The sequence below is a fragment of the Ailuropoda melanoleuca genome, chromosome 7 (genome assembly GCF_002007445.2).
Source record: "Ailuropoda melanoleuca isolate Jingjing chromosome 7, ASM200744v2, whole genome shotgun sequence".
Classification (NCBI taxonomy): Eukaryota; Metazoa; Chordata; class Mammalia; order Carnivora; family Ursidae; genus Ailuropoda; species Ailuropoda melanoleuca.
Window position 1 is genome coordinate 96,509,580 of NC_048224.1, and position 25,759 is coordinate 96,535,338.

At 36.5% G+C, this 25,759-nt stretch overlaps 1 protein-coding gene across 2 annotated transcripts in view; it reads right to left on the reverse strand.

The window, feature by feature from the left end:
* Positions 1-25,759, reverse strand: part of DIAPH3 (diaphanous related formin 3) — a 484,281-nt gene that overhangs the window by 299,742 nt on the left and 158,780 nt on the right. For both annotated transcript variants that reach the window (XM_019796633.2, XM_019796631.2), the window contains 6 exons: positions 16,842-16,952; positions 16,442-16,560; positions 15,490-15,606; positions 11,375-11,493; positions 8,416-8,480; positions 2,705-2,809 (listed from right to left, as the gene is read on the reverse strand). In XM_019796633.2, the coding sequence (XP_019652192.2) occupies positions 2,705-2,809; positions 8,416-8,480; positions 11,375-11,493; positions 15,490-15,606; positions 16,442-16,560; positions 16,842-16,952 (636 nt within the window). The remainder of the gene's footprint in view (positions 1-2,704; positions 2,810-8,415; positions 8,481-11,374; positions 11,494-15,489; positions 15,607-16,441; positions 16,561-16,841; positions 16,953-25,759) is intronic.

Below are 25,759 nucleotides of genomic sequence, written 5' to 3' on the forward strand. Positions count from 1 at the left end.
GGACCTGCAGGGACACATCATGATCCTTGTGAACTGGCCTTTCAAGTGGCTTTCACACACAATTCCACTAGAGGTCAACCTCACAGTGACTTCAGGGACCCCAGCACATGCTATTCCCTCTGCCTGGAACTCGAGTCTCAGCACATGGATCAATTCCTGCTGATCCTTTCAGTCTTAGCCAGCATGTCCTTTCCTCAGGAAAGCCTCATCTGACCACTCCTTTTACACTGACGGCACTTTGTGCTTCTCTTTGATTGCACTTATTAAATACTTAAGGAATCATTAGCATTTATCTCTTTGATAGATTATAAGCTCCATGAGAGAAGTGACTAAGTCTGTAGAATTTACTACTCTTTCTCCAGCACTTAAAGTTGCGACTGGCAAATGACAGCCATTGAAGAAATATGTGTAGGATGAATGAATTAAAGATAAGAGAAAAAGCAGACAAATACTGGTTCATGAATCACAAGTGAAGGAAGGGGTGCTATTCTATAGGGTCCAATGTCACAGAGAAGCAATGCAAAATCAGGAGTGAAAAAGAGCCAAGTATGTCCACTGGTCACTTTTGTCCTTTTGTTTCTATGGCTTGGTAAGAATAAATGCATTTTAATTATTATAAAGAAGATGAGATTTGATAATTGTGATATGATTATTTTCCTGTAATTACTTCAATTCTGAGATACACACACACACACACACACACACACACACACACACACTACACCTTGCAAATGGTGGCATTTAATAAATGTTAATAAATCATTTTAAAAGTTTCATGGCATGATTATGGAAAACATGTATAAAAGCCTGAAACCAACATCTGAGATCAGCACAAAGAAAAAGTGTTATAAAAGAACTTGAAACCACAAATCAAAGAACATATCTGAACAAAAACATTAACTATAAAGTAGAATCAATTCAGCATTATGCTGCATTGCTGTTAACATGGATAGTACTGCCCTCTGAATGTTGAGGAAGTATGAATGTTATATTCACACTCAATATGAATTTTATAATTAACTATCAATGTCTTAAAGATATGGTTGGATTTCTGCTCTATACTAGCTCATTTGATAGAGTATGGTTGACTTAAATATAACCTTCATGAGGTCAGATTTCCTGTGATTAACTTGCTCACCATTATATCCCCAGCACCTGACACTACTTGGTTGTTAAGTGAATAAAGGAATAAAATCACAGATAACAGAATATATTTAATTCATACCCTTCATAATCATTATGGCTTTGATCAAAGAGAAAGATCTTAAGACAAATGAATAGATTTCATGAGAAACACACACCAATCCATTAAAAAAAATTTTTTTTTTCCTGTTGTTCTTCAAAAATTAACGTGGTGGCCGATACCAAGACTCTAATTCCAGGCTTGCTTCTGAAGTACAAAAATAGTCATCCTTGTCCACATTTTTAAATAACATAGGAGATTCCTGGATTTAATCTCAGTTTTAAAACAAATTCATTCCCATATTTATATAAAACACATGAGGCAATAATATATCCAAAGTTGGTGATTTTTTTTAATCAACAGGAATTCTTTAGATTGGATTTACAAGTAATCCTTCAACCAGAAGAAATTCAAAAGAAAGTTTTTTAAAATTTATATTAGCCCAGACCAAGAGAAACTGGACGTAAATATCTCAGCCACTGTCTATAACTCAATTTAAAATATAAAACACAATCAAATGTTTCTTTTAGTGGGAGAGACAAGGAGCCACACAGGAAAGATGAAAAGTTTCAATAAATTTTACTTCCTTCTTGCACACTAAAGATAGATCAGTGAGAGTCATTTTCTTACAGAAAAGAGCCTTTTTTCCCTAAAATGGAACACTTAACAGATAGCTCTCTCTTTGGGTATCTTCTTACAGCCTCTGTAGCAAAACTATCCACTAAGTATTTAAAAGAAAACAAAATAGCCAATAATATGGGAAATAGTACACTGATACAGGAAATGGTACATCGGAGACTATTTCAACATAACCATAAATCAGGATGAAAGAAAATGAGCAAACACTATACTTATTGCTCATCATCCTATATGTAAATCTGCATGAAGAAATTTAGCTATGAATATTCTACCGCCTTACTGTCATCCATTTACAACATGCAGATGATATATTTCTTGCTATCTAAATGTTTTATGTGTAGAGGGTGTATGTGAGCTATCTGCTCCATAATCCAGATTTGCTCTTTTTTGTCATGTTTTAAATCTGTTTACTTTTGGAAATTGAAAAATTATCAGAAAATGTTCTCATTCAGCTAGAGGTTATCTTTCACCACAAGGTACCCATAGGCTGAAGGTTTTGAAAAATAAATAGCTCGAGCAATAATTTCCTGTAGTGGGATAAAGATCAGTGATGAATGACAAATCTAAGAGTAAAAGACTTCCTTACCCTTTATGATTACATATGAAACATGTGACATTAAGAACAAAACCCAACTGAAACATAAGGAAGCAGACTAATTAGTAAAAGTTTAGACATTCTTAAAAATGCAAACAGAAAAAAAAAAGTGGCAAAGTCATTTTTTTTTTTTAGTTTACAGAACAGAAATACATATAAACAATACTATGAAAACATACTAGTGAAATTTAAGTTTAAACATTTAGAGCTATGAAGATATGACATAACCTTTGCTTCCCTGGTAAGCTTTCAATACCCAAATTCTATCCAGGAAGATGGTATTTTACCTGTGACTTAAAAGCTTGTAACTCTGCTTGAAGTTCATTAATCTTTGCTTCCTTTTTCTGCAATTGGGCCTGAGTTTCTTGGTGGTCGGTAAACTCTTTTTCAAACTGCAAAGGCAAAAAAAAAAAAAAAAAACAAACCAATAACAAAAAGCCAGGAGACAGAAAGATGGCATTGAAAAGCACTATTTTTCATAGAGAAATATGACTCTAATGATCTGTCAGTAGAACACAAACTTTTTATGAAAGGAATGGCAGATTTTGCTAAGTCACCCAAAGCCTCTTTCTAGGTCCCTCCAGGTCCCACCAAAAATCATTCAATTTGCAAAGGAGCAGACAAAGCCAGAGATGGAGTCTGTGACCTTCTCCTCTCGGCAGAGCAAAGTGGCCCACAGGTATCTTCAACAAAAGTCCCTAAATAGCATTGCAACTGTGTGTACAATAATAAAGAGCAAAGCATTGCACTGAGTTCCATGACCCCTACCTGCAAAAACTTCTACTTAAAATTTATGGGAAGTTTATCAATAAGAATTTAAAGAATGCATTTTAATTTTTTTTTATTAGTAAATGACTCCATTTTGTAAATGTGTTACTTTTTGTAACATCATCGTGAGAGTTATGGGCCCTGATGTAGGCTCTAACCTTCAACAACAATTTAAAAGAATAAAATCTGTGTTATCATTAATCTTTGGGAGATTAATGGTAAATTAATCTTTCAAACATCCTGGTGCAATACCTTGTGGGAGGAAGGCAAACAGTAAAATTTGGCGAATCTAATGAGTTTTCTAATTTATATAGCCCCTCATCACAAATTCCCATCTTGCATTCAAATATTTTTACCCTGCCATCAACGTGACTGAAAACCTCTCCTAGCAGAGGTGAATTTCAATAGGGTACTGTCTCACAATCAATAACATTTGACTCTTTTTAAAAAGAAAAAAGTCAAAAAAAATACACAACTGCTCCCCAAATAAAGCCTTTAGACTTTAAAATATAGTCAAACCTCAATTAAGGAAAAAACAGTAATATAAAACTCAACAGTTGAAAAAAGGCACTTAAAAATTTATGAATCTTATTTTGTCCCTAACTCAAAGAGGTGGTTAACTAATCCCTCATCATACAGCAAGTAAGCGAAGATGTAAGATTAAAAGCCAGATTATGTCTTCCAACCCTGAGTTGAGATGAAAACACACCACGTTCCTACAACTTACATTTAGGAAATTTTTTTTAGGTAATGTTTTATAGTCTCTTTGTTTTTTTAAGATAGATTTTATTTTTTAGAACCACTTTAGGTTTACAGCAAAATTAAGCAAAAGTTCCCAAAGATTTTTCATATGCCCACCCACCCAATAGGTGTTGCCTCCCCCATGATTTAGTGTTAAGCGAATTTGCCCCCATATTCATTCTCTGTGCCCCAATGTATTCCATTGCAACACACTGTTCTGGTTCTCCTACTAACTCCTTGACTGTTCCTACCAATTCTTCTATAGTCCCTATTCCTCAGTCCCACTCTCTAACATTTCCATGTTAGAGGACTCTTCCTTCACCCTCTGTTGGTCTCACTTCTCATGACTGGTAGAATGGTATCCTCCATACCCATATGCTTCAATCCCCATTCATACACTGATGGCGTCCAAATCCCTGTCACCAGCTCAGCTTCTCATCTGAATTCCACACAGCTAATCAGCCCATAAATGTATTTTCAAATGTTCAACTAACATTTTTCAAGGCAAGAAACAACAAAACCAGTATTTTTAAAACCAGTATTATCTTACCCTCTACAAACTTCTTTGAATGTTGCTATTCTTTCTAAAGGATGGCTCAAAAAACATGACTCCTTTTGCTTAAACTTTCAGTGGCTACATTTAAAGGCTACATTCATTAACCTAATATCTAGGAATCTCCTGGGACTTGGCCCCAAACTACCTATTTCCCCTTATACAGTAAGTAAGAGCATGCGTCTGATGTGTTCCTCAAAGTGGTAGGTGTTGAAGATACAGAGTTGAATAAAATATGGTCACTGCTTTTAGTAAGTGTAGTGTCTGGTGGCAAAGTAAAAGCAAACTAATAACCCAAAACCTATGAAAGTTGCCAGCGATAGACTGCAGGCATGGAGTGATTCCTGGCGGAATGATGCCTGAGCCCACGTTTAAAGAACTTGAGTAGTTAGCTGAGAAGGGCAGCTAGCACTTCAAAGAGAGGGTCTAGCACAGTGCATAAATGACAAGCAACCACATGTCAGGGCCATAAAAGGAGGGAGGAAGAGAAATTGCAAGGGATGAAGTCATAGATGTAGACAGGAAAGAAATTGTTCAAAGGAATTTTACAATAAGCCAAAAAGTTTTCTCTTTTGCCTGAAAACCATGGAGAGCTATTAAGAGTACTTATAATAAGAAATTAACATGACCAAATCCGCACTTTGGAAAACCCAACTTGCAGCACGGTGGAAGGTGGACTGAAAGACAAACACTGGAGGCATGAAAACGAGTTTAAACGCTACTGCAGTTATCCAAGCAAGAACTGAAGGCCTGTCTGAACAAAGGGAGAAGACAGAGGAATGGGGGGGGGGGGGGGGGGTAGTACTTTTTTTTTTTTTTTAAACAGAATTCAAAAAATAAGTGTACAACTGAATGTAGGAAATGAATGAGGTAAGCATATCTAAGATGACTATGGTGTTCTATTGGTTTGCAAGCTGGAAACTAAATATTAGATTTTTAGGGGGAAATTAAGGATATAAAATGCATGGAGGGAAAGCATTTTTTTTTGAAGATTATTGGGGGGGAGGGGCAGAGAGAGAGAATCTCAAGCAGACTCCCCGCTAAGAGTAGAGCCCAACAACATAGAGTTAGCTGTCCTGACTCATGAGATCATGACCTGAGCAGAAATCACAGAGTCGGATGCTTAAGTGACTAAGCCACCCAGGTGCTCCTGAAAGGGCAGTTTTAGGGAAAAGAAAAATGAATTTGGTTTCAGAAATATTAACCTTGAGATGCCTATAGGAAATTCACAATAAATTTCCATATACCTCCTTCTTGGCTATCTCAGCTTGTTGCCTCACATTAGCTCTCACTTCCTTGGGTAAGACTCCCTTGACCACCCAAGACTAGATGAGGAATCCTTTCTATAGGATTACGCACAGCATAGGGTTTAACTACCATAACAGTTATTGCACTGTAATATAAACATATCAAAATACACTATCACACACCTCAGTAACACTCACCAACCTGGGAGCTTATTAATAGTGAGAACCTATTTTATTCATCACCTTTCCAAAGCCTTACATTTGTAACTAAACTCAATAAATATTTCTTGAATGAACAGATGGAGCCAATTCTTGTCAAATTTCCGTTTATATGTTGTAAATAAATATGTCAATATCATATATTAAAGTTCCTCAATCTCTCAGCATGAAAAATCTTTGAGAGGTCATATTCTCTATTCTCCATTTTATGACTGCTCAATGTTTACTGCTGCTTAGCAAGAAATAAAAAATTAAATTCTTGAGAGTAAAAATGGAAGTCTTTTTCACAACATCAAGATGTACACTATCCTATTTCATATGGCTTAGAATAAGATTTGGAAGGAAAAAGGATTATTTACTGGAACGAAGATAAAACTACCAAAATAACCAGAGTCATAATTAGTAAACTCTAAAAGAATTTGTTAAATTAACTTGGCCTTAAAGTATCTCTATTACTTAACAAAGAGAAATTTCTACATCCTACGCTATTAAAAGGATCAGACAAAATATAAACTTTGCTTTAGCATTTTTATAATATCTATAGGCAAATCACAGTAGCCTTGGGGATAAAATGAATCTCCATTAAAGACGTACTTTATAAAAACAGATATGATAGCCTTCTTCTCCAAAAAGAGTTACTAGAGCAATATTACACTTACAAAATTACACGGAAAAATGTCAAGAAACACAGTTAAGGCTGAGGCTCTGCTTAATTTCATTCCCTAGGGTAAATGTATTAGTGCATCTGCACAAGAAGGTTGATAATTCAATATTCTCTATGTACTTTCTGACATTTCTGGTCTTCATTTTTCAAATTTATGCACCAAAATAAAGAATGTGTCTTGCAACTATGATAGCTTCCTGCCTAAAGCAAAGTTTTTACATGTGTCCTTATAAAGCTATCAGAAAGAAGTTCTTGCTGATATATACAAAATGGTATGGCAATAGAAATCTTTTACGGAGCAAACAATATTTTCTGAATATACCTAAGACATATAACTTCTGACTAAAAGGAGACAAGTAACCTTGAACAAGGTCTTTCTTCTACTTACACTTAAACTTTACAATTTTAAAACAATATGTTGAGAAGGGTGTCATGTTTAACAACACTCATATGTGCCATATACCTAAAAATGATTATAAAAGCAAATTTATACTATCTGAGATGCATCCAAATCAAGTACTTGAAAGTCTGCTACTACTTTTCTCATGAAGAGTTAGCTTCGGATACAAAGTCAGGGTGAGAGGTCACCCTACAATACGATCACCTATCAACTGTAACACATGACACTTAAAGGATCCATTAATTTGTTTCCTATGTTACTGCAGGGCAATGATAGTATCATATTCATAGCTATAATCCTAGTCTGCAGCCAGAAGCCCAGAAGTTAATAATCTCTCATCAAGTGGTGAGCCTCAGGACTTCTTATACAGAACATTTACAATGTTTTTCATAAATCACCAGTAACCTATGAAAGACTGTCTACCATTTATAAGCTACAATATCTTAAAACATTATAAAAATGTACAATACTCTCAAGATTCATCTAGGTCCAGATAGATAAAAAAATGTAGCTTCTCAGGCATGGTACCAAGCACACGGTAAATGTTCATTTAGTTTATGTTCATTCAGGTGCTGTGGTAGTAATTACTGTTTATTCTTCCAGTGTGAGAAACCAGCTACAAGAATTTAAATCAGAGTGACTACTTAAAATGTGAAGAATGGCAATGTAAACTTTTCAAAATAGAGGAAAAAGTCTAACAGGTACATGCTGAGCAGAGATGAAACCATAGAACACCACTTTAAGGAAAAGTAGGGAATGGCCGGATGGTCAGAGATACTACTGGGCTAAAACAAACATCAACTGGTAATATCGGATACTTTTGACCTATAAAAGTGACAGTTTTATATGTTTAACTAGTTCTAAGGAAGCAATTTTACTCAAAACAAAAATTAACCTTTCTTTTAAAACTTTTAGATATAATTTCAGTCTTAAGGGCCTAAGTTGTTACAGGAGTTCTTGAGAAATACTCAAGAATTTATTCATTCAAACTTTTTTTTTTTTTTTTTTTAAAGTTGTGAGGGCCAGGAATTGTTCTAGGTGCAGGGACAGGGAATAACAAAATCCTTCAAACAACAAATAAACAGACAAAAATCCTTCCTAAAGTTTACTCTAGAGGTAGAAAGAGACAATACATTCACAGACACACAGGTAAATACATACACCATGTGGCATGTCAGATAATGAATATAACAGAAGAAAACCTAACACGGAGAGGGTCAGGGTTGGGAGTGGAGAGTTAAAATTTTTAAATATTAATAGCCTAGGAAATCCTCCTCTAGGATGGCATTTGTGCTGCCAGAAGGAGGTAAAGAGGAGAGTGGGAACCCCAAGCAAAGTCCTTGAGGCAGAAGCAAGCCTGAGGTGACTCCTCACGTAGTCTTGCAAAGTTAGTCAAAATTACTTACTTTCTTGTGAAGTTCCGATGCTTTATCTTCAAACTCTTCTAGTTTCACTTGATCTATGCAAGTATCTGAAATTGCAATGACAATTTTTTTTTATTCCAGTACTTCTTTAAATCATTAGGACTTCAAAAGTTCAGAAGGCAAATCATAGAAAGGAATTAGAAATAGTGCCAGTAATAAAATATGTAAAAAAGGAGAAAACTAACACTGGGATGGAGAAGGATTTTCCAAGTGTGACACCAAGGCCATAAAATATAAAGGTAAAAGACAAACCCAACTATAATTTCAAACTCGTAGACAAAAGGAGGAGAAAGTTCAAACATAACATAGAATACCAAAAGGTTTCTATCATCGATCCATAAATATTTTGAAGAAAGAAGATAATATCCAGCACAAGTTAGGAAAACAGGCAACAGTAATGAACAGAAAATTACGAACAAAATTAACAATTGCTAACACATATGAACTGGTATTTCATTTTACCTAATACAAAAATATAAATTTTATTTAATGAGACCCAGCAAGGATTAAATGAGCCGTAATGCCAAGTGTTGCAGATGGCACAGAGAAACTGACTTGCCTATACAAGTATAGTGTAATGGAAGCATAATTAATGAACTTTGCTAATGAGTAACTAGGTAATATGTACTAAAATTTAAAATATGCATTTTCTTTCACCCAACAATTCTGTGGTTAGGACCGTGCTTTTAAGCAAGAATGTTCTATTGTTAGTCAATATCTGGAAATAAATGTCCATCAATAACAGATTGATTAAATAAGCTACTATATATTCACATGATGGGATACAAAGCAGAAGTGACCCATATAGATTCCCCATGATGTAGTTGATCCCTTTTTTAAATGAAAGTAATACATAAACACGGTTTAAAAAAAAAAAAAAAACGGGGCGCCTGGGTGGCACAGCGGTTAAAGCGTCTGCCTTCGGCTCAGGGCGTGATCCCGGCATTATGGGATCGAGCCCCACATCAGGCTCCTCCGCTAGGAGCCTGCTTCTTCCTCTCCCACTCCCCCTGCTTGTGTTCCCTCTCTCGCTGGCTGTCTCTATCTCTGTCAAATAAATAAATAAAATCTTAAAAAAAAAAAATTTAAAAAAAAACACATTACAGAAGGCTTATAATGAAAAGTAACAACAAATCACTACATTAAAAACTCATTTCCACTTCCAAACTGCAAACTCTTATTATTCAGGCAGTTACCTTCCTAACTCTAAATAAAATGTATATACTGCAATTTCTTGATTTATCTATTTAATATATTATATATAGCTTCCTATTATAGAAGATGAAAATGGTGTTCCTTGTCTAATCCCATTTATTTTAATAATTTTGCTTTCTAAGTTGGCTGGTTCTGGAGCACTAACTAAATATTTAAACCTCTGATCTCTGTTACAAAAACAGCATCTTCTGATTTCCACTCTAATACATGAAGTTATCTGTGCCCCATACTTTTCAGTATCTCTCTACCCTAATATCTGACCCCAGGTCCTCACACTCACCTATTCATGTGAACACAGGCATTTTCTTCTGTAAGTCCTCTGCACTGTGTCTATAAGTTTTTTGTAAATGTTTAAAATCAGCACATACAATATATTTGTTATAACTATGTAAATAGGTTTCACTCATAGAGCCAAACAGTAGTCACAGAGTCTATTTCCTTCTCAAGGGTTCAATGTCTAAACCTCTCATCTACTCAGGAAAAAGCATTTCTAATGGCCAGGTGGAATACACTTGATTTTCAGATACTATTCAAAATTGTCCCACATTTTAGTTTGCTTTGTGTTTACAGGATGTTTTTCCTCATTTCTTTGTCCCTCCCACTACCAGGAACTTCTAATTGTTTCTCTCCTATGGAGAGAAATAAGCACTTTCTTTATCAGTGCCACTAACATTATCTAGTTTCCTTCTCATTCTATACATTCCATACCTCTTCCTGGACTCAAATATCCCATGAAGAAAAAACCACCTCACTCAAATAATGGGTATTCTTTTTTCATGTTACACCAAAATCTGACATACACATACTCCTTACACATCAGTTGTTATGTGGGAACCCACATCAATGACTATTTTGTTTTCTGTTACTTCAAAATCCATGAATTCTTTACCCATGCTGATTTTGTATCAGGCACTGGAATTTGAAAAAGAGTGGCTTGCAGAGTCTCCAAACGCTGACACATCTCATCATACGATATCAAAATAATCACCGCTGATCTCATCAGAAACAAATTTGAGTACTGGGAAGCTGTCAAGCTAACAGCAGCAGATGCAAGTTTTCCAAAACTCAAATTTTTACTTGAAAGTGAATTTGATCATTGGTAACAAATTCTATCAGTCGTTGTCCCTGACATTATAGACCTGCTTCATTTCATTTTTTAAAAAGTGTGTGCCAAAACTCATGCCTGGGTAACCCCAGCTTTCATGATGTTCATTCCTTCAAAGTAAAAACTCAACCAATCCAGCTTGGACTTCAAGCACATACACAGCTATGTGATCATTGTACTCTGGGATGCAGAAGTGCTAAACGTGTAAAGACAATTCATTTTGTCTTAGGGGATGTTAACGTGTACTTGAGGGTTAGATTTTTTAATAAAATAGTGGTTTTCAATTATCAAGGACGCTCAAGTAAAACACGGCAGTTTTTATTGTTTTGTTTTAGTCAGAGTGAGGAATACAATGGCTACTAACAAGGTTTGGTGTCACTGCCTTGATTCCTAACCAAGTGCCAGCAGTTTGACCCACCATTGTTTTCATCACTAGCACAAGTATCAACACAACGGAAAAGGCCAAGGTGGTCTTAGGATTGTTAGGATCCCCTGACAGGGAGGGTTTCGAGGGCCCTCAGGACTCAACAGGTCACATCATGAGAACCAATGCTGCAGCATTAACCTGCAGGATAAAGGGATAATAAAAGATTTCTGTTTAAATATTAGAGAAATACTCACCGACAAACTGACTTAAATCTAAATCTAGTCTTTTCCGGTATGTGAAGTCTGGATCCGTCCCATCTCTATGCAGTACAATCTGAGATACACATTCATCAATTAATTTGAAGTATTGTTGCCTAAAACCGAGAAGAATAAATGTACACCCAATTTATTAGTGGAAATTTACATCAAAACAAAGCATTTTGCTAAGCTCGATTTCAAGTTCAGTAATTTACCTTTTGTATAGTTTCAACAACTGACATGTCAGATTTAACAAAGGAGAGTAAATACAATGGTCATCACTTTCCTTCTAATGACCTTAAGACATTAAATTTTTTTTCTGTTTTAGTAAATATAATGCTTTAATGATGATTTGCTTACAAAAGTCAGAACCTTGACTTAATTAGTTAGCAATAAAAAAGAATATTAAGATGAAGTGATATGTGCTTAAAAGCAGTCAGTAGAGATCAACCTACCACTATACCATACTGAAATAGCTACCACTTTTCATTGTATTAACACAAGCCAAAACACATATTTTTCAAAAAAATTCTCTGAAAGGTTCTTAAAACTATACAGTATACTGTTTTTAGAATGTTTGTGGAGTACAATTAAAAACTGAACTATAAATTATATACAATACCAAATGAATATTTCTTACTCAAAAGACAACTGAAAAAATTTAGTGTAACATTTTTTGTCCAAAAATTAAAGTTTAACTAAAATCCCCCAAAAGGGATCATGTTTGCATTATTTTCAGTCCACTTATATTTTTAATGAGCAAAAGAATGTCCCTTAAAGCTTAAGCCAACAAATTTAAAAGAAATACCCAGCAGATTTTATTGACAAAACCAAACAAAAGTGATAGAAAGGGTGGGTGCTACCTCAATGAGGTCAGTCCTTCTTCATCCCCTGCCACCCCTAAGACTTATTTCTTCCCTCAGTGACTTCTGGCACACATTGCCTCTCCAAATCTTGCTCATCGTGCATGTGATGATGCCTCTAGTCACTTGAGCTTCTCTTCCCTAGAAACTGTGACCTACTTGCCCTTCATCTACTTACCTCACACCTAATAAATGAACCATTGTGCTCAATAAAATCCTCAACAACATTAGCAAAGACATTCTTGGGTACATATCAAAGCAAGATAGTATTACCAATACTTTCTTCAATGTTCTAAACTTTTTTTCAAAAAATTAGTCTCCCATTCCCTAATATTTTGTCTTAATATTTACAGTTAAGGTACATAAACTACACACATTTATATCTATCACGTTTGAAAACTGAGATGATGCATTCCATTCCTTTTTTACTCTTATTAAATGTTATCCTAGTGTTGGGTTTTTTTTTTTTTTTAAGATTTATTAATCTGAGAGAGAGAGAGAGAGAGAGAGAGAGAGAGACCATGAGCAGGGGGAGGGGAAGAAGGAGAAGCAGACTGCCTGCTGACCAGGAAGCCCGACTCAGGGCTTGATCCCAGACCCTGAGATCATGTCCTGAGCTAAAGTCAGATGCTCAACTGATTGAACCACCTAGGAACCCCATCCTCATATTGTTTTAATACAAACGAGTTTTTAATTAACAACATAGGCGATTTTGTATCCTTTTAATCATAACTTCAGTATGTTTTCTCAACTCCACAGCTGTAAATGATAAGCTCATTTACAAAGTAGCTGAAATTTCATGCAAAGCCTCTTTCAAGGCAACACTAGCAAAAAAATAAATAAATAATGGTTTCTGGATTTCAGAAATATAAATCTAGAGAATAATCTCCATGAACAATATTGGTGAGTTAGTGAATATGTCGGAGGAATATGTGAATAACCTAATTAAGGGATGAACATAAATTGTCACGACTTCACTGATACATCATTTTTGTGGAGGAATTTTAAAATCATCTTCACTTTCTCTTTGGTATTTTTACCAAATATCAAATTATCTCCCATGAACACTCAACTAGACTATTTTGGACACGTAAGCCATTGAGTATTTATTACAGAATTGAATCTGATCTTCTACTCCACCCTCCAATTATCTTTCCGCATTTCATTTTTCTTGGGGGCAGAGCAAAAGTTCTAATTTCCCTATCCAGTAATTCTTTTAAATGGGAATACCTTGCATTCAAAAAGAGTGCCATTTATAAAAACCTTTAAAAAATTATATCAATATAATCAAAGATCTCTAAAAGGTAAAATCCAGGTCCTTCTAAGATAGTGAAAACCAAAAAAAAATGAAGCTAAAACCAAAAAAGCAAGATTCATAGAACTGCACACCACTGACTGAAAATTTTTCTGTATGTAAAGAAAAAGTTAAGTAATTTTTAAATGGATGTATGGAAACTTATATAAGTGACCCAAATCTAACTCAATCTTATAATAAAAATATAGTCTCTATTAGAGTAAATAACAATAACAAATACCTATGAGAATTTGGGAACATGGGGGCAAAAAATGGATGGAACTGTCTTGATTACACCAGTCATAGGAAAAATGATGCCTTCACAGGGACCATATTTGGAACAAAGACCAAAGTCCAGGGGCTTAAAGAGTCAAGGAAAAATGCAGCATGGTTAAGTATCAAATTAAAAATGTGATACTTGAAAAATGACAAAAATAACTAACCTTCTATACCTCACTAATCTCACTCTGGTGATACTACAGTTTAGTATTTTTCTGAGACTCTTAATTCCACTCAAGTGATAGCATTGCTTGAGCAAGTCCTAGGAGAGTTGCGTTTTTCAATCTGCTTTAAAGGTAGACACAACCGCATACGCTCTTAGAGCACAGATTAAGGGATGAGGGTAAAATGAAGGGATCAAAAGTAAGATATAGCCCCCCTGGCAGCACTAAGACACATTGAAAACTTTGAAAGCAAACAATATTCTTGAATTGTTGAAAACTCAAGCAGCATCAAACAGAGGTTGACAGAACCAACAATACAGGGATCAAGAAAACGGTGAGATTACTTTAAATGGAAGTTTAATTTTATTTTTAAAAGAATATTTGGAAAAAAATATAGCAGTGTAATTAGCAGCAAGGAACCTCTGATATTTAAAAATATTATTTAATCAATGTATTAATATTTTTAATCAAAATATTAGTATTTTCATTAATATTTTCATCCATGTTTTAATATTCTATATTAGTATTTACAAAAGGGGGAGATAAGATGAATGATCTCTACTCATCTAAAGAACCTAAAGTTTTATTTTTTTTGACTCTTTTATTCTATTCACTTGTCAGTTATATCAGAAGCCTGAATTACACCCCCTGACATCACCCACACAGCCTGAATGAAACACACCTAGCAAATTCTTCTACATGAAATTAGAGTAAGAAAAGTCATACTACCCAAAGTTTTCATGAATGAAATTTCGGCAGAACTAAAATAAAGGCAACGAAAATGGTTTTATATTCAAGGATCTCGGCTTCCCTCATAGAACAGTAGCGAAGTGGAAAGAGGATAGAGAGAGCACTTACTGAGGAGACACCATGTGCCCGGTATTTGGCTAGGGGATCTACTCATGCTACTACAGTCCATCTTCATAACAACTGAACAGCTTAGGTGCTAACATCTTTACACAGCTACAGACAGACAACGTACAGATGGGATAAACAATCTATTAAGCTCAAGATGGCTAGGATATAATCAAACTTGAAATATCATTTGTCTAGTTTTTCTGATACATTAGCAACATTAAATGCAACTGTATTATCAAGGCACTTGCTAGCTACTTAAACACTAATAAAAGCAATGTTTAGTACCCTTCATGTAACTTGGAAAAAGAAACTTATCAACATTATTCCTACTACCTAAACTCTAACCAGAAAATATTACCCTTCATATGATAAATTAGTAATTTGTTGCTAGTTCGCATTTTTATCAGATGAAAACTTGTTACCAAGAATCTTCTGCAGCTTAAAACGTAACAGTAATATCATTTTACCATCACCTGTCTAAATATACGCCCAGAAGAAACTCCACATTCCATGAGTCAGTATTAAGACAGAAATAAAAATCTGGAAATTATTTGCCTGCCCAAATCAAATATCAGGTGATTTTCACAATTAATAGTAAAAAAAAAAAAAAAAAAAAAATTAGAACATAGCTTCTTACCTTATAATTCCTCTTACCTTATAAAATAATCATTTCGAATCAGCAAAAGATGCTGAAGAATAGAAATGAAATATCCCTCCGCTCTAGTTTCCTTAACTGAGTTCCACACCATGTTGTAAATATCATTTGCTTCAGTAAATTGATTAAGGAATACACGGATTTATTTATCCTCTACACCAAACAACTGCAATAACATGGCATGGAATCTATTCTGTAAGGCTTCAAAAGATTATTATGTGCCTTAGCCTAAAATGGACATCATGTATATTTAACATCAAGTAAAACACAGGTATCTAGGATTCAGAGTAGTGGAAAACATTTTGCAAATGACAACCTGACCTGACACTCCCTGGCTTCTCCTCCAGGATCAACTCCAACCAGTTGCCTCTCTCAAGCCAAGACGTTGCTGGTGGCAAGGGTAACAGGCAGCTGGTTGTGAATACCATATTACGTTTTCAGAGTGTTTTTACCAAGAGAGTGGGTGCCAGGCATTATCCACAATGGAGCAGCCCCAGTGGAGGACAGGAACCTGGTAGATTTCTGGAAAAGCACGGAGATCTGCAGATCCACGGAGTTAACAAAGGCCCATGTGAGTGTGTCCCCAAGGTGTAGGGCAGGAGCTAACCAGCAGGCTAAGGATACCCTACTCCTAATGCTGGAAAGCAGTAGGGGAGGGGAGGTGCCAAACATGAAAAGAAAAAACAGATAGTGTGTACACACACGCACACACACGAGAGGCCTAATAAAATCCATTTGTGGGTTGTAATGTTGATTTACATATGCATGTACTCAGAAACACACACATTAAACTAATAAGTTTATATAAAATCAGTGATTCATAAAGGCTTGACTTTATACTGTTTATATAGAAATGGCTTCAGAAATTTAATATTTTGGGAGGTGAAGGTTGGTTGTTTGGGGTTTAGCAACAATTTCTCATATTTCACTAATCTCAAAACAAAAGGATATTCAAGTTCAGCTCTAATATCTTCGAGGCGATTGGAGAACTCAAGCAAATCTTCTTCCTTATGCTCATCAAACACTTTAAGTTGGATATCCAGGCCATCATTCTTCATATGTTTTAAATTCTAGAGATATTAAGTAGAAATGACAACGGTTTTCTTTTTAATAATGCAAAACAGTTAATGAAAAACACATAAACAATAAGCTAACCACCTGACTGGATTTACAGCATTCAAACACTTGAAGTGTTAAATAATACTCACATCTTATCTATATTTCACAAATTTTTATACTTAAGCCCTTTTTCCCCACAGATAAATTATTCTTGAAGGTAATTTATCTAAATTTCCCCCATTCAAGTACTCCTCTAATTTAAATATTAATAAGGAGACTGCAGGGCACTTACTGGCAAGATTTCTTTCAATCCACAACGCATAAATTCATTTCTGATGTGAAGCCTGAAGTCCAAATCATCAGGAGATGTAACAAGGGCGTTGATGAGCTGCATACACGCTACCTACAATAGATTGCGCGGGGAGACTTAGGCTCGGATTTCAACATTAAAGAAAGAGTCATAGAACTGAAATATCAAGTTTTTGTTTCAAGAATCCAATATCTTCCTTCAGAGGAGAAACTATTAAAACAATAACCTGTATGTTAATTATTTTAGTCAATTACAAATTAAACAAGAAATATTGTTTCGGTGGAGTTTTTTTTTTTTTAATTTTTCATTTGTTTGGGAGTTCTTGTGGAATAGGTGAGAGAAACATTAGGCACTGGTACCATTCCATAAAAAATTCACTCTAGCCCAAAGTTAAATCTTGTCCAAAAATATCATTCCATGCACATACAACACAAAACTAAACATCCTAGTTGAAAAATTATAGATCTCTATTGGATATGTAATACTTACCTAATATAGAACGTTAACTTGCCATTCATCAAGAGAAACCTAAAATTCCAAACACTTCAAGGTCAGCAAATATCCTGAAACTGGTTAATGGGGTTGTTAAAACCAAAAGCTACCTTACGAACACTGCACAATTAATTAGAACTAACCAGGCGATGGTTCTTACACTTCGGCAAGAATTCACAATAAATATATGTCATGTTTATTCCAAAGGCAAAAAGAAATTACATAGCTAATTAAATCCTTTAGTATATACCTTAACCAATAAAAGTGTAAATTTCACAGTATTTTCCAGTTATTTAACACTCCAAATTTCAAGGTGGATCTACTTTTTTTTTTTTTTTAACCCCGGTTGAAATCTATCTTTCATTATCTGAAATCTGAAATCCATATAATCAAAGCAAAAGAGATTGGAAGCAAAGGAGATGGTCTCCAGAGAAGCACAGTATTCTTTGTTGTGGATGATGATGCTATTTTTCTAAGTCTACATTCTACCAGAGTCTAACAAGAATGACTGGCTTACTGATCAATATGTTTAACCTCATGCTGTTCCCTAAATTGTCCTTTCTCCATCCCTTAAGGCAAGGTTTATATGAATTTAAAATGCCTTTTTTGGATTAAGACACCAACAGGGGTCTCAGGTCCTGCTGGTTGAAATATATCGTAATTATTGTATTTGATGTCTAAATACTAAAATCTGACCAGCATGCTCCTACTGTCAAAACGTAAGACTATTTAAACTGGAGGAAGGAAATGTGCCAGAGGATAAATAGGGAAAAGGGAAACATTTAAAATTAAAAAAAAAAAAAAAAAAGAAAAAGAAAAAACTTAAAAGGGAGGCTACATTCCCAGTACACATTTCACTCAGCTGTAACTGGCTCACATTACAAAGTTTAAAATACTTTCTTTCCACCTCCTTGCCAGTCATTACCCGGTAGCCACAAAAATAGTTTTTCAGCAATAGTATGTAGTTTTAAAAGATCTCAAAGAACATTTAAATAGTGTTTCTCTACATTCAGAGCAATTAAATTAGTATTAGCTGCTAGGTTTCTGGAAAAGACGTGAATTATAGACAACTCAAAGCAGCAAAAATAAGCAGTATAAAAATTAACCGGAAATAGGACTTAAATGTAAAGTAAATATATGCAGAACAATAGCAGCATGAAATTGAAGAGGAAGAAGGTAAAAGGATAATCCAAATTCTTTCCAGGAAACATCCTAAATGGCAATTTCCTATAAAAGGAAAAATAGAAAATTGATTTAAGCTGAAAGAATGAATTTAATTATCTAAAATCCCTTCCCAATTCTAATGGTAATTTGCCATTATCATGACCTATAACACTCTTTAATCGATGTCATGTAAACGTATGTCTATGAACATATGCAAGCTTACAGCAAAATGTAGTGTTTCCTTACAGAAAAATAATTCTATCATCAAGGTAAAGATCAAAGAGTTCCTTCTAGGCTTTTAACATGTATACTGAGATATACAGACTCGTTTGATCATAGAATTGCACATAAATATAGCATACTAGCAGAAGCAGGTGCCAATAGAGCATCTACGCCATTGAAATCAATTCCTACAGACAGTGGGAAAGGCTCAGGAACTATGAAGGCAAACAGGACATATTGCCTACCCTCATGAAGATAGATACAATGATAGACATACTATGCAGAAGAGTTATATTCCACATATAACAGGAATATGGAGACACTAAAGACAAGGACAGCTGGGTAACAGCACAGGCTCTTAAGAATGAACAAGAAGGCAGCCTGATGAAGTGAAGGACCGAGATGACATGTGTGAAGCATCTAAAGAATGAACTTGTTAGAGGACGTGGGACCTTCCAGTGAATTACAAGGAATTCCGATTTCCTGAGCAGTTTGTGAGGGTGAGAAGGGAGAGAACAGTGCAAGGAGTCATGAGAAATAAGTCTGAACAAGAAGACAGGCCAGGTCAGGCACAGCCTCATGTGCCAAGTCAGAAAATTCAGGTTCAACTGGAAATAGGGGAAACCACAAGGAGCGGGAACAGTAGAGGGAACAGTGTAAGTTAAGAAGCTATTGTAGAAACAACTTTAGTGAGCAATGATGAGAACCTGAACATTCAAAATGTAAGAGAAACTGACAGGATTTGATGGCTGAGTGGACATGGGGTTGACACAGAAAAATTCATGAGAGCCTCCTCACCTTTGTTCTTCAACTAGATTAGGAGGTGGTACTATTAACAGAGCTATAAAATGCAAGGGGAGAAACAGGTTTTAGAGAAGAGGATAAATCCCACTTTTAAAATTGTGAGGTTGAAATGTACATTAGGAGGGGCACCTGGGTGGTTCAGGTGGTTAAGCTTGACTCTTGATTTTGGCTCATGTCATGAGATAGAGCCAGGAATCCAGCTCCTTGCTGAGTGTGGAGCCTCTCTCCCCTCTCCTATGCCTCCCCCCACACACACACTTTCTCTAAAAATAAAAAATTAAGAAATGAAAGAAATGTACATTAGGAATCATTCATTCATTAAAAAAAAAAAACCCAAAAACTAGTTATTGGGTACCTAGCCTACATCAGCTAGGGATATTAACAGAAGCTCAAGGAAATAATGGTATTGTGATATTCAGCATAAACAATCACCACGCTGTTTGATGTTCCAAAAATGTCACCTATATAATCTCCATTAATTTGCATTTAACATATTAATTGTTTCAATAGCATGACAAAATGTACTTCCCTGTGGAATAGATGAGGGTAAGAAAACCAAGAGCTTCTACCCTCCTAGAAGCATCCTAATTTAAAGCTTCTATCTTTGGACATCAAATTCACTCTCTGCATACCTGCTCAACCATTTCATTCCCTCCAAGCCTATTTACTGGTGCCCACTAAGCACTTCTCAGTGCTAGGGATACAGCTGTGGAAAAAGACAAATCACTCTCAGAGTTCTGAAGAGTCAAGACTGACTCCAAAGTTTTTGTCCTGGGCAATTCAAAAGATGTGATTATCATTGATTAGGGTGGAGAATAAATCATTCACTAAGATGGGAGAAAGAGGCTTGGGAAAACAGATCAGGGGAGTTGGGTTTTAGAGATGTGAAGTTAGAAATATCTATTAGTGGGGCGTCTGGGTGGCACACCGGTTAAGCGTCTGCCTTCAGCTCAGGGCGTGATCCCGGCGTTGTGGGATCAAGCCCCACATCAGGCTCTTCCGCTATGAGCCTGCTTCTTCCTCTCCCACTGCCCCTGCTTGTGTTCCCTCTCTCACTGGCTGTCTCTATCTCTGTCAAATAAATAAATAAAATCTTTTTTAAAAAAAAAAAAGAAATATCTATTAGTGATCAGTATTGAAAAAAGCAGAGAAGGAAACTGGCTATAGGAAATCCAGGATCAAGAAACACATGACCACAGCAACTCACATAAAACTCAGGGTATTCCATGGAACCACCCAGAAGTAGCAGGGAGATAAGATGTATAGGAACTGATGGGGCATTTTGATTGCAGGTTTTGTTTTAATGGCTGGGGGAATAAAGTAGAAAGGCATCAATGAAGTATAAGAAAAAGGAGACTTGGGTGCCTAGGAATTATGGGAGGAAAGTGTCTCAACAGAGAGAGTGATTAACTGAGTCAGAGGGTCTAATAGGTCAGCTAAGATGACTAGTAAATTACCGCTGCATTTGGCCAATCGGTGACTCGACAAGAAGAGTTTCTATAGAGACAGAGTTGCTGTCCCAAATAGGAAAACACCTGCCCTCTCATATGTACCATATGCAACCAAGACGATTAAAATCGGCACTAAAATAGTCTCCTCCCTCCTCTGAACACATCTTTATACTTTAGAAATACTGCTTATTAACCTTTGGTCTCAGCAAGTAAGACACTTCTCTTTAGGTGTTAAATCATGAACTCAGTTCTAATGATTTGGAAAGCAGATACTGCAAGCTCATTTTGATTCTCTTGTCTCAATTATCAAGAAGGAGCCTTGCATGAGAAAAAGTATTTTCAGCATAACTTGTAGCTGGAGGGGTGTGTGGGTGTGTGTGCGTGTGCGTGCATGCGTGTGTGTGTGTGTGTGTGTCCATCCAGGGCTTAGGATAGCTGAAGGTTTCCTCAAGAGCAGCAGCAAACAGAAGGTGCTCTGCAAGGACTGGGACCCGCCAAGCCCACAGACCAAGCGGAGGAAAATGAGCAGCCAGAAGTGTAATTACAAATAGTGGAGCAACGTCAGCAATGCAGTAAACCAGCAGCACAGACATACAACAGGGGGCAAAGTAAATAAACCGCAAACAGAAATCTCAAAGATAGTCAATATGAGGGATAGATCTGGTCAAAGGCAATCTCGGGAACAAGGCAAATGATCAAAGAAAAATCATTAGACCTAGAAAGAGGTTAATGAGCAAGACAAAGAAAGGAACATGCCACCATCTACAACACTTCATCAGCAAAGGAGCTCTCTGCCCTTGAAAACAGTCAGGTTTTTCATCTGTGAATACCCATCCCCTAAATTTCCACTACAACACAATTTAACTTATTCCTAACCATCACCACGCTCAATGCAAAGATGAGAAAAAATAAACTCATAGCGCATTTTTAAACTTGGACCCAAAACCTTTGACCCTTTCGGATGAACAATGTTAAACACAAAATTCAAGGTACTCTAACAGGTGTGATGCCCGAGGTTCAAAAATAAAGCTCATCCAATTTTTTCAAAGGCCACCAGAATAATGCTTTCTCCGTGACTGTACGGAAGGAACGGACAGGGTGTCCGACAGCCAAAGCAAGGATATTCTTTAGAAAGCACACACTCTGGTCAACATGTTCGCCCTGAATACAAGTAGATGTTTTTACAAGTAAAACGATGGCTATATGAATGCTGAAAATATATCCGCTATAAGCTAAATTCACATTATAAACAAGTACCAGTCACGTACTTACATAAAAATTCNTTCGCCCTGAATACAAGTAGATGTTTTTACAAGTAAAACGATGGCTATATGAATGCTGAAAATATATCCGCTTTATAAGCTAAATTCACATTATAAACAAGTACCAGTCACGTACTTACATAAAAATTCTTTTTTAAAGATTTTATTTATTTATTTGACAGAGATAGAGACAGCTAGCGAGAGAGGGAACACAAGCAGGGGGAGTGGGAGAGGAAGAAGCAGGCTCATAGTAGAGGAGCCTGATGTGGGGCTCGATCCCGTAACGTCGGGATCACGCCCTGAGCCGAAGGCAGACGCTCAACCGCTGTGCCACCCAGGTGCCCCTACATAAAAATTCTATCAGAATCTGTGAATAATTATCACGTGGGCCTGGAAGATACAGCTTAGACTGCTATTCATCTTCCCTACCCCATAGCACAAATCANATCCCGTAACGTCGGGATCACGCCCTGAGCCGAAGGCAGACGCTCAACCGCTGTGCCACCCAGGCGCCCCTACATAAAAATTCTATCAGAATCTGTGAATAATTATCATGTGGGCCTGGAAGATACAGCTTAGACTGCTATTCATCTTCCCTACCCCATAGCACAAATCTTCTGTTTCTCTTTGCACAATCAAATTTCAGATTTATCAAGTTAAAATGAGTAAATGATGCTTACAGAGAAACAGTTTGCCGCTAGTGCAAAGAAACTCCAAAGAATTTAAAACGCACATGCGTTAATTCAGAATAAAAACTAACCAGACTACATTATGNATTTATTTGACAGAGATAGAGACAGCTAGCGAGAGAGGGAACACAAGCAGGGGGAGTGGGAGAGGAAGAAGCAGGCTCATAGCAGAGGAGCCTGATGTGGGGCTCGATCCCGTAACGTCGGGATCACGCCCTGAGCCGAAGGCAGACGCTCAACCGCTGTGCCACCCAGGTGCCCCTACATAAAAATTCTATCAGAATCTGTGAATAATTATCATGTGGGCCTGGAAGATACAGCTTAGACTGCTATTCATCTTCCCTACCCCATAGCACAAATCTTCTGTTTCTCTTTGCACAATCAAATTTCAGATTTATCAAGTTAAAATGAGTAAATGATGCTTACAGAGAAACAGTTTGCCGCTAGTGCAAAGAAACTCCAAAGAATTTAAAACGCACATGCGTTAATTCAGAATAAAAACTAACCAGACTACATTATGCAAACACAGAAACAGTAAAGTAGATCAACAGATGTAAAGTCCTTTTTAATTTTATTTAGACTTCCAATTGAGTATTCTGTAAATGATTGACACAGTATGAGAACAAATCAGAGCGTGAGGTAACTGCAGAGTTCCCATACAAACACAGATTTAAAAAGCGCAGGATCCAAGAAGCTATAATTTATATGAACGGGAATACTGGAAAAACAAATGGATTTTTAAATATTTATTCAGATACTCCCCACGGAAACAGCGTTTTTGCTGGAACTCCTATTGCACTTTACTTATGAAACATTAGCTAGCCTTAGATTCCCAAGTATAAGCTTCTTAAGGGCAGGAGTATTTTTTTTTTAAGATTTTATTTATTCATTTGACAGAGAGAGAGAGAGAGAGAGAAAGTGAGCTTGCACAAGCAGGGGGAGGGGCAGAGAGAGAGAGAGGGAGAAGCAGGCTTCCGGCTGAGCCACTGAGCAGGGAGCCAACGTGGGGCTCCATCCCAGGACCGTGGGATCATCACCTGAGCCGAAGGCAGACGCTTAATGGACCGAGCCACCCAAGCATCCTGGGCAAGGATGTTCTTCTGTATAGCTCTTGTATAACTCAATGCACAGCAGTCACTGAATAGTTAACTAATTGCTTAATTATGAAACTCTGTGCAGTTACCTTTGAAGCATGAGCTAAGTTTATTTTTCTGGTGATCTACTGTAGCGTAAGTGAAGAAATTTATTATGTAAACTCAGAAAATTGGCCGTATATTCTAGACAAAAATTTTCACCACTAATTTATCTTTAGATGCGTGCTCGCTTTGGCAGCATGAGTTCACATTAGAGTATTAGTCCACTGTGTTTCCTTAACGTCTTAGCTTAGTGGCTTATTATTTACCAGTCCATTTCAGTACACTGAACATTTTCATTTATATTGATATATTAATCCTACTGACGTAAACCTCAATAGAAGTACTCAAAACAGAGAGGCATTAAAACAAATTGATCTCCGCATCCTTCTGGGATGCCCCAACACTGGTCTTAAATACAAAAACTTTCTACTATCTCTATTCTTCATTTAGTTCTTCATTAAATGTGAGGACAAGTTACTTGAAATTGAAAATAACTTTGGTTAGTAACTTGGGGGTAGAGGGGGTGGAAATATTTAAAACAAAAAAAAAAAAGATTTAGATAGGACTATTCATTATAGTAAGACCTTTATTTGGTCTCAAGCAAAATTAAACCTGGGAATATTTTGAGCATTTAAGGGGTATAGAAAACAAAAAGAAAGAGAAGCAAATAAACTTGACTGTATCTAACAAGTGACTTTAACCTATGATTTGTTTCAATGTCATATTTCTCAATTACTGCCCAACAACAAATTTCAAAGTCCAGCAACTAAAACTCAATTAAAGGTAAGAAAATAAGAAATATGTGACCCAATCAATTTTGCAAATATCTATTCTGCTATTGAACTCAGTGAAATCCAAAAATTAAAGAGCTTTTTGGTTTATTTTTTGTTTTAAGAAAAGCTGTCTTTGCAGCAGCCACGGGAATGCAATTCTCAATCTCTGACTGCAGGGAGTATAAATGACCAACAGCCCAGCCCCAGCTGCTACCCTGTGAAATCCATCACAACAGGTGAGCTGAGGCCACACTCCCCAAGGGTTTCTCCCAGCCAATGTCTGAACACACCAAGAATACTAAAATGGGACACAAAGGGTTTCGGCTTGAGGATTCCTCAACAGCCCTGCCAAGTTCTCCTGGAAGTGCACAGGAGCCTAAGATACCTCCCTCAACCCTCCTTCCTTCTCTCCTCTACCTGGCATCAGTCTGCAGTGACCTGGGCATCTCCCTACCCACCCCCCCAGCCCTCTCCAGGCCCTCTAGTAGGCCTTTCCTCTGGTGCCATGCATACTAAATCTCTTGCTTCTCAAAAGACCCAGATTAACACAGCCTTGTTCTACAAAGCAAGTTTCAGCAAGAATATCGTTTTCAAGTTGTCTGATTCGTAAGTATTATAAATGAAACTTCATATTCAATAGGACACTTTCACTTTTTCTTCCCGTTCTCTAAATGTGAGCACCTTATGCACTTTAATATGTAACCATGAGATATTTGTTAAGACCATGCACATGCCAGGTGTCTGAATGTGTCTGAAATTTGATTTTCCTCTAATAGCAGTTCTAGAGAAACCAAAGACTTGGATTATATTCCCGCCTTTTGCCTCTTTGAAAAATACCTTCTAGGGTAGAGCAGTATCTACTGTGGGAATCCTAGAAAGACATACCAATCATTCCTGTCCACTGAAT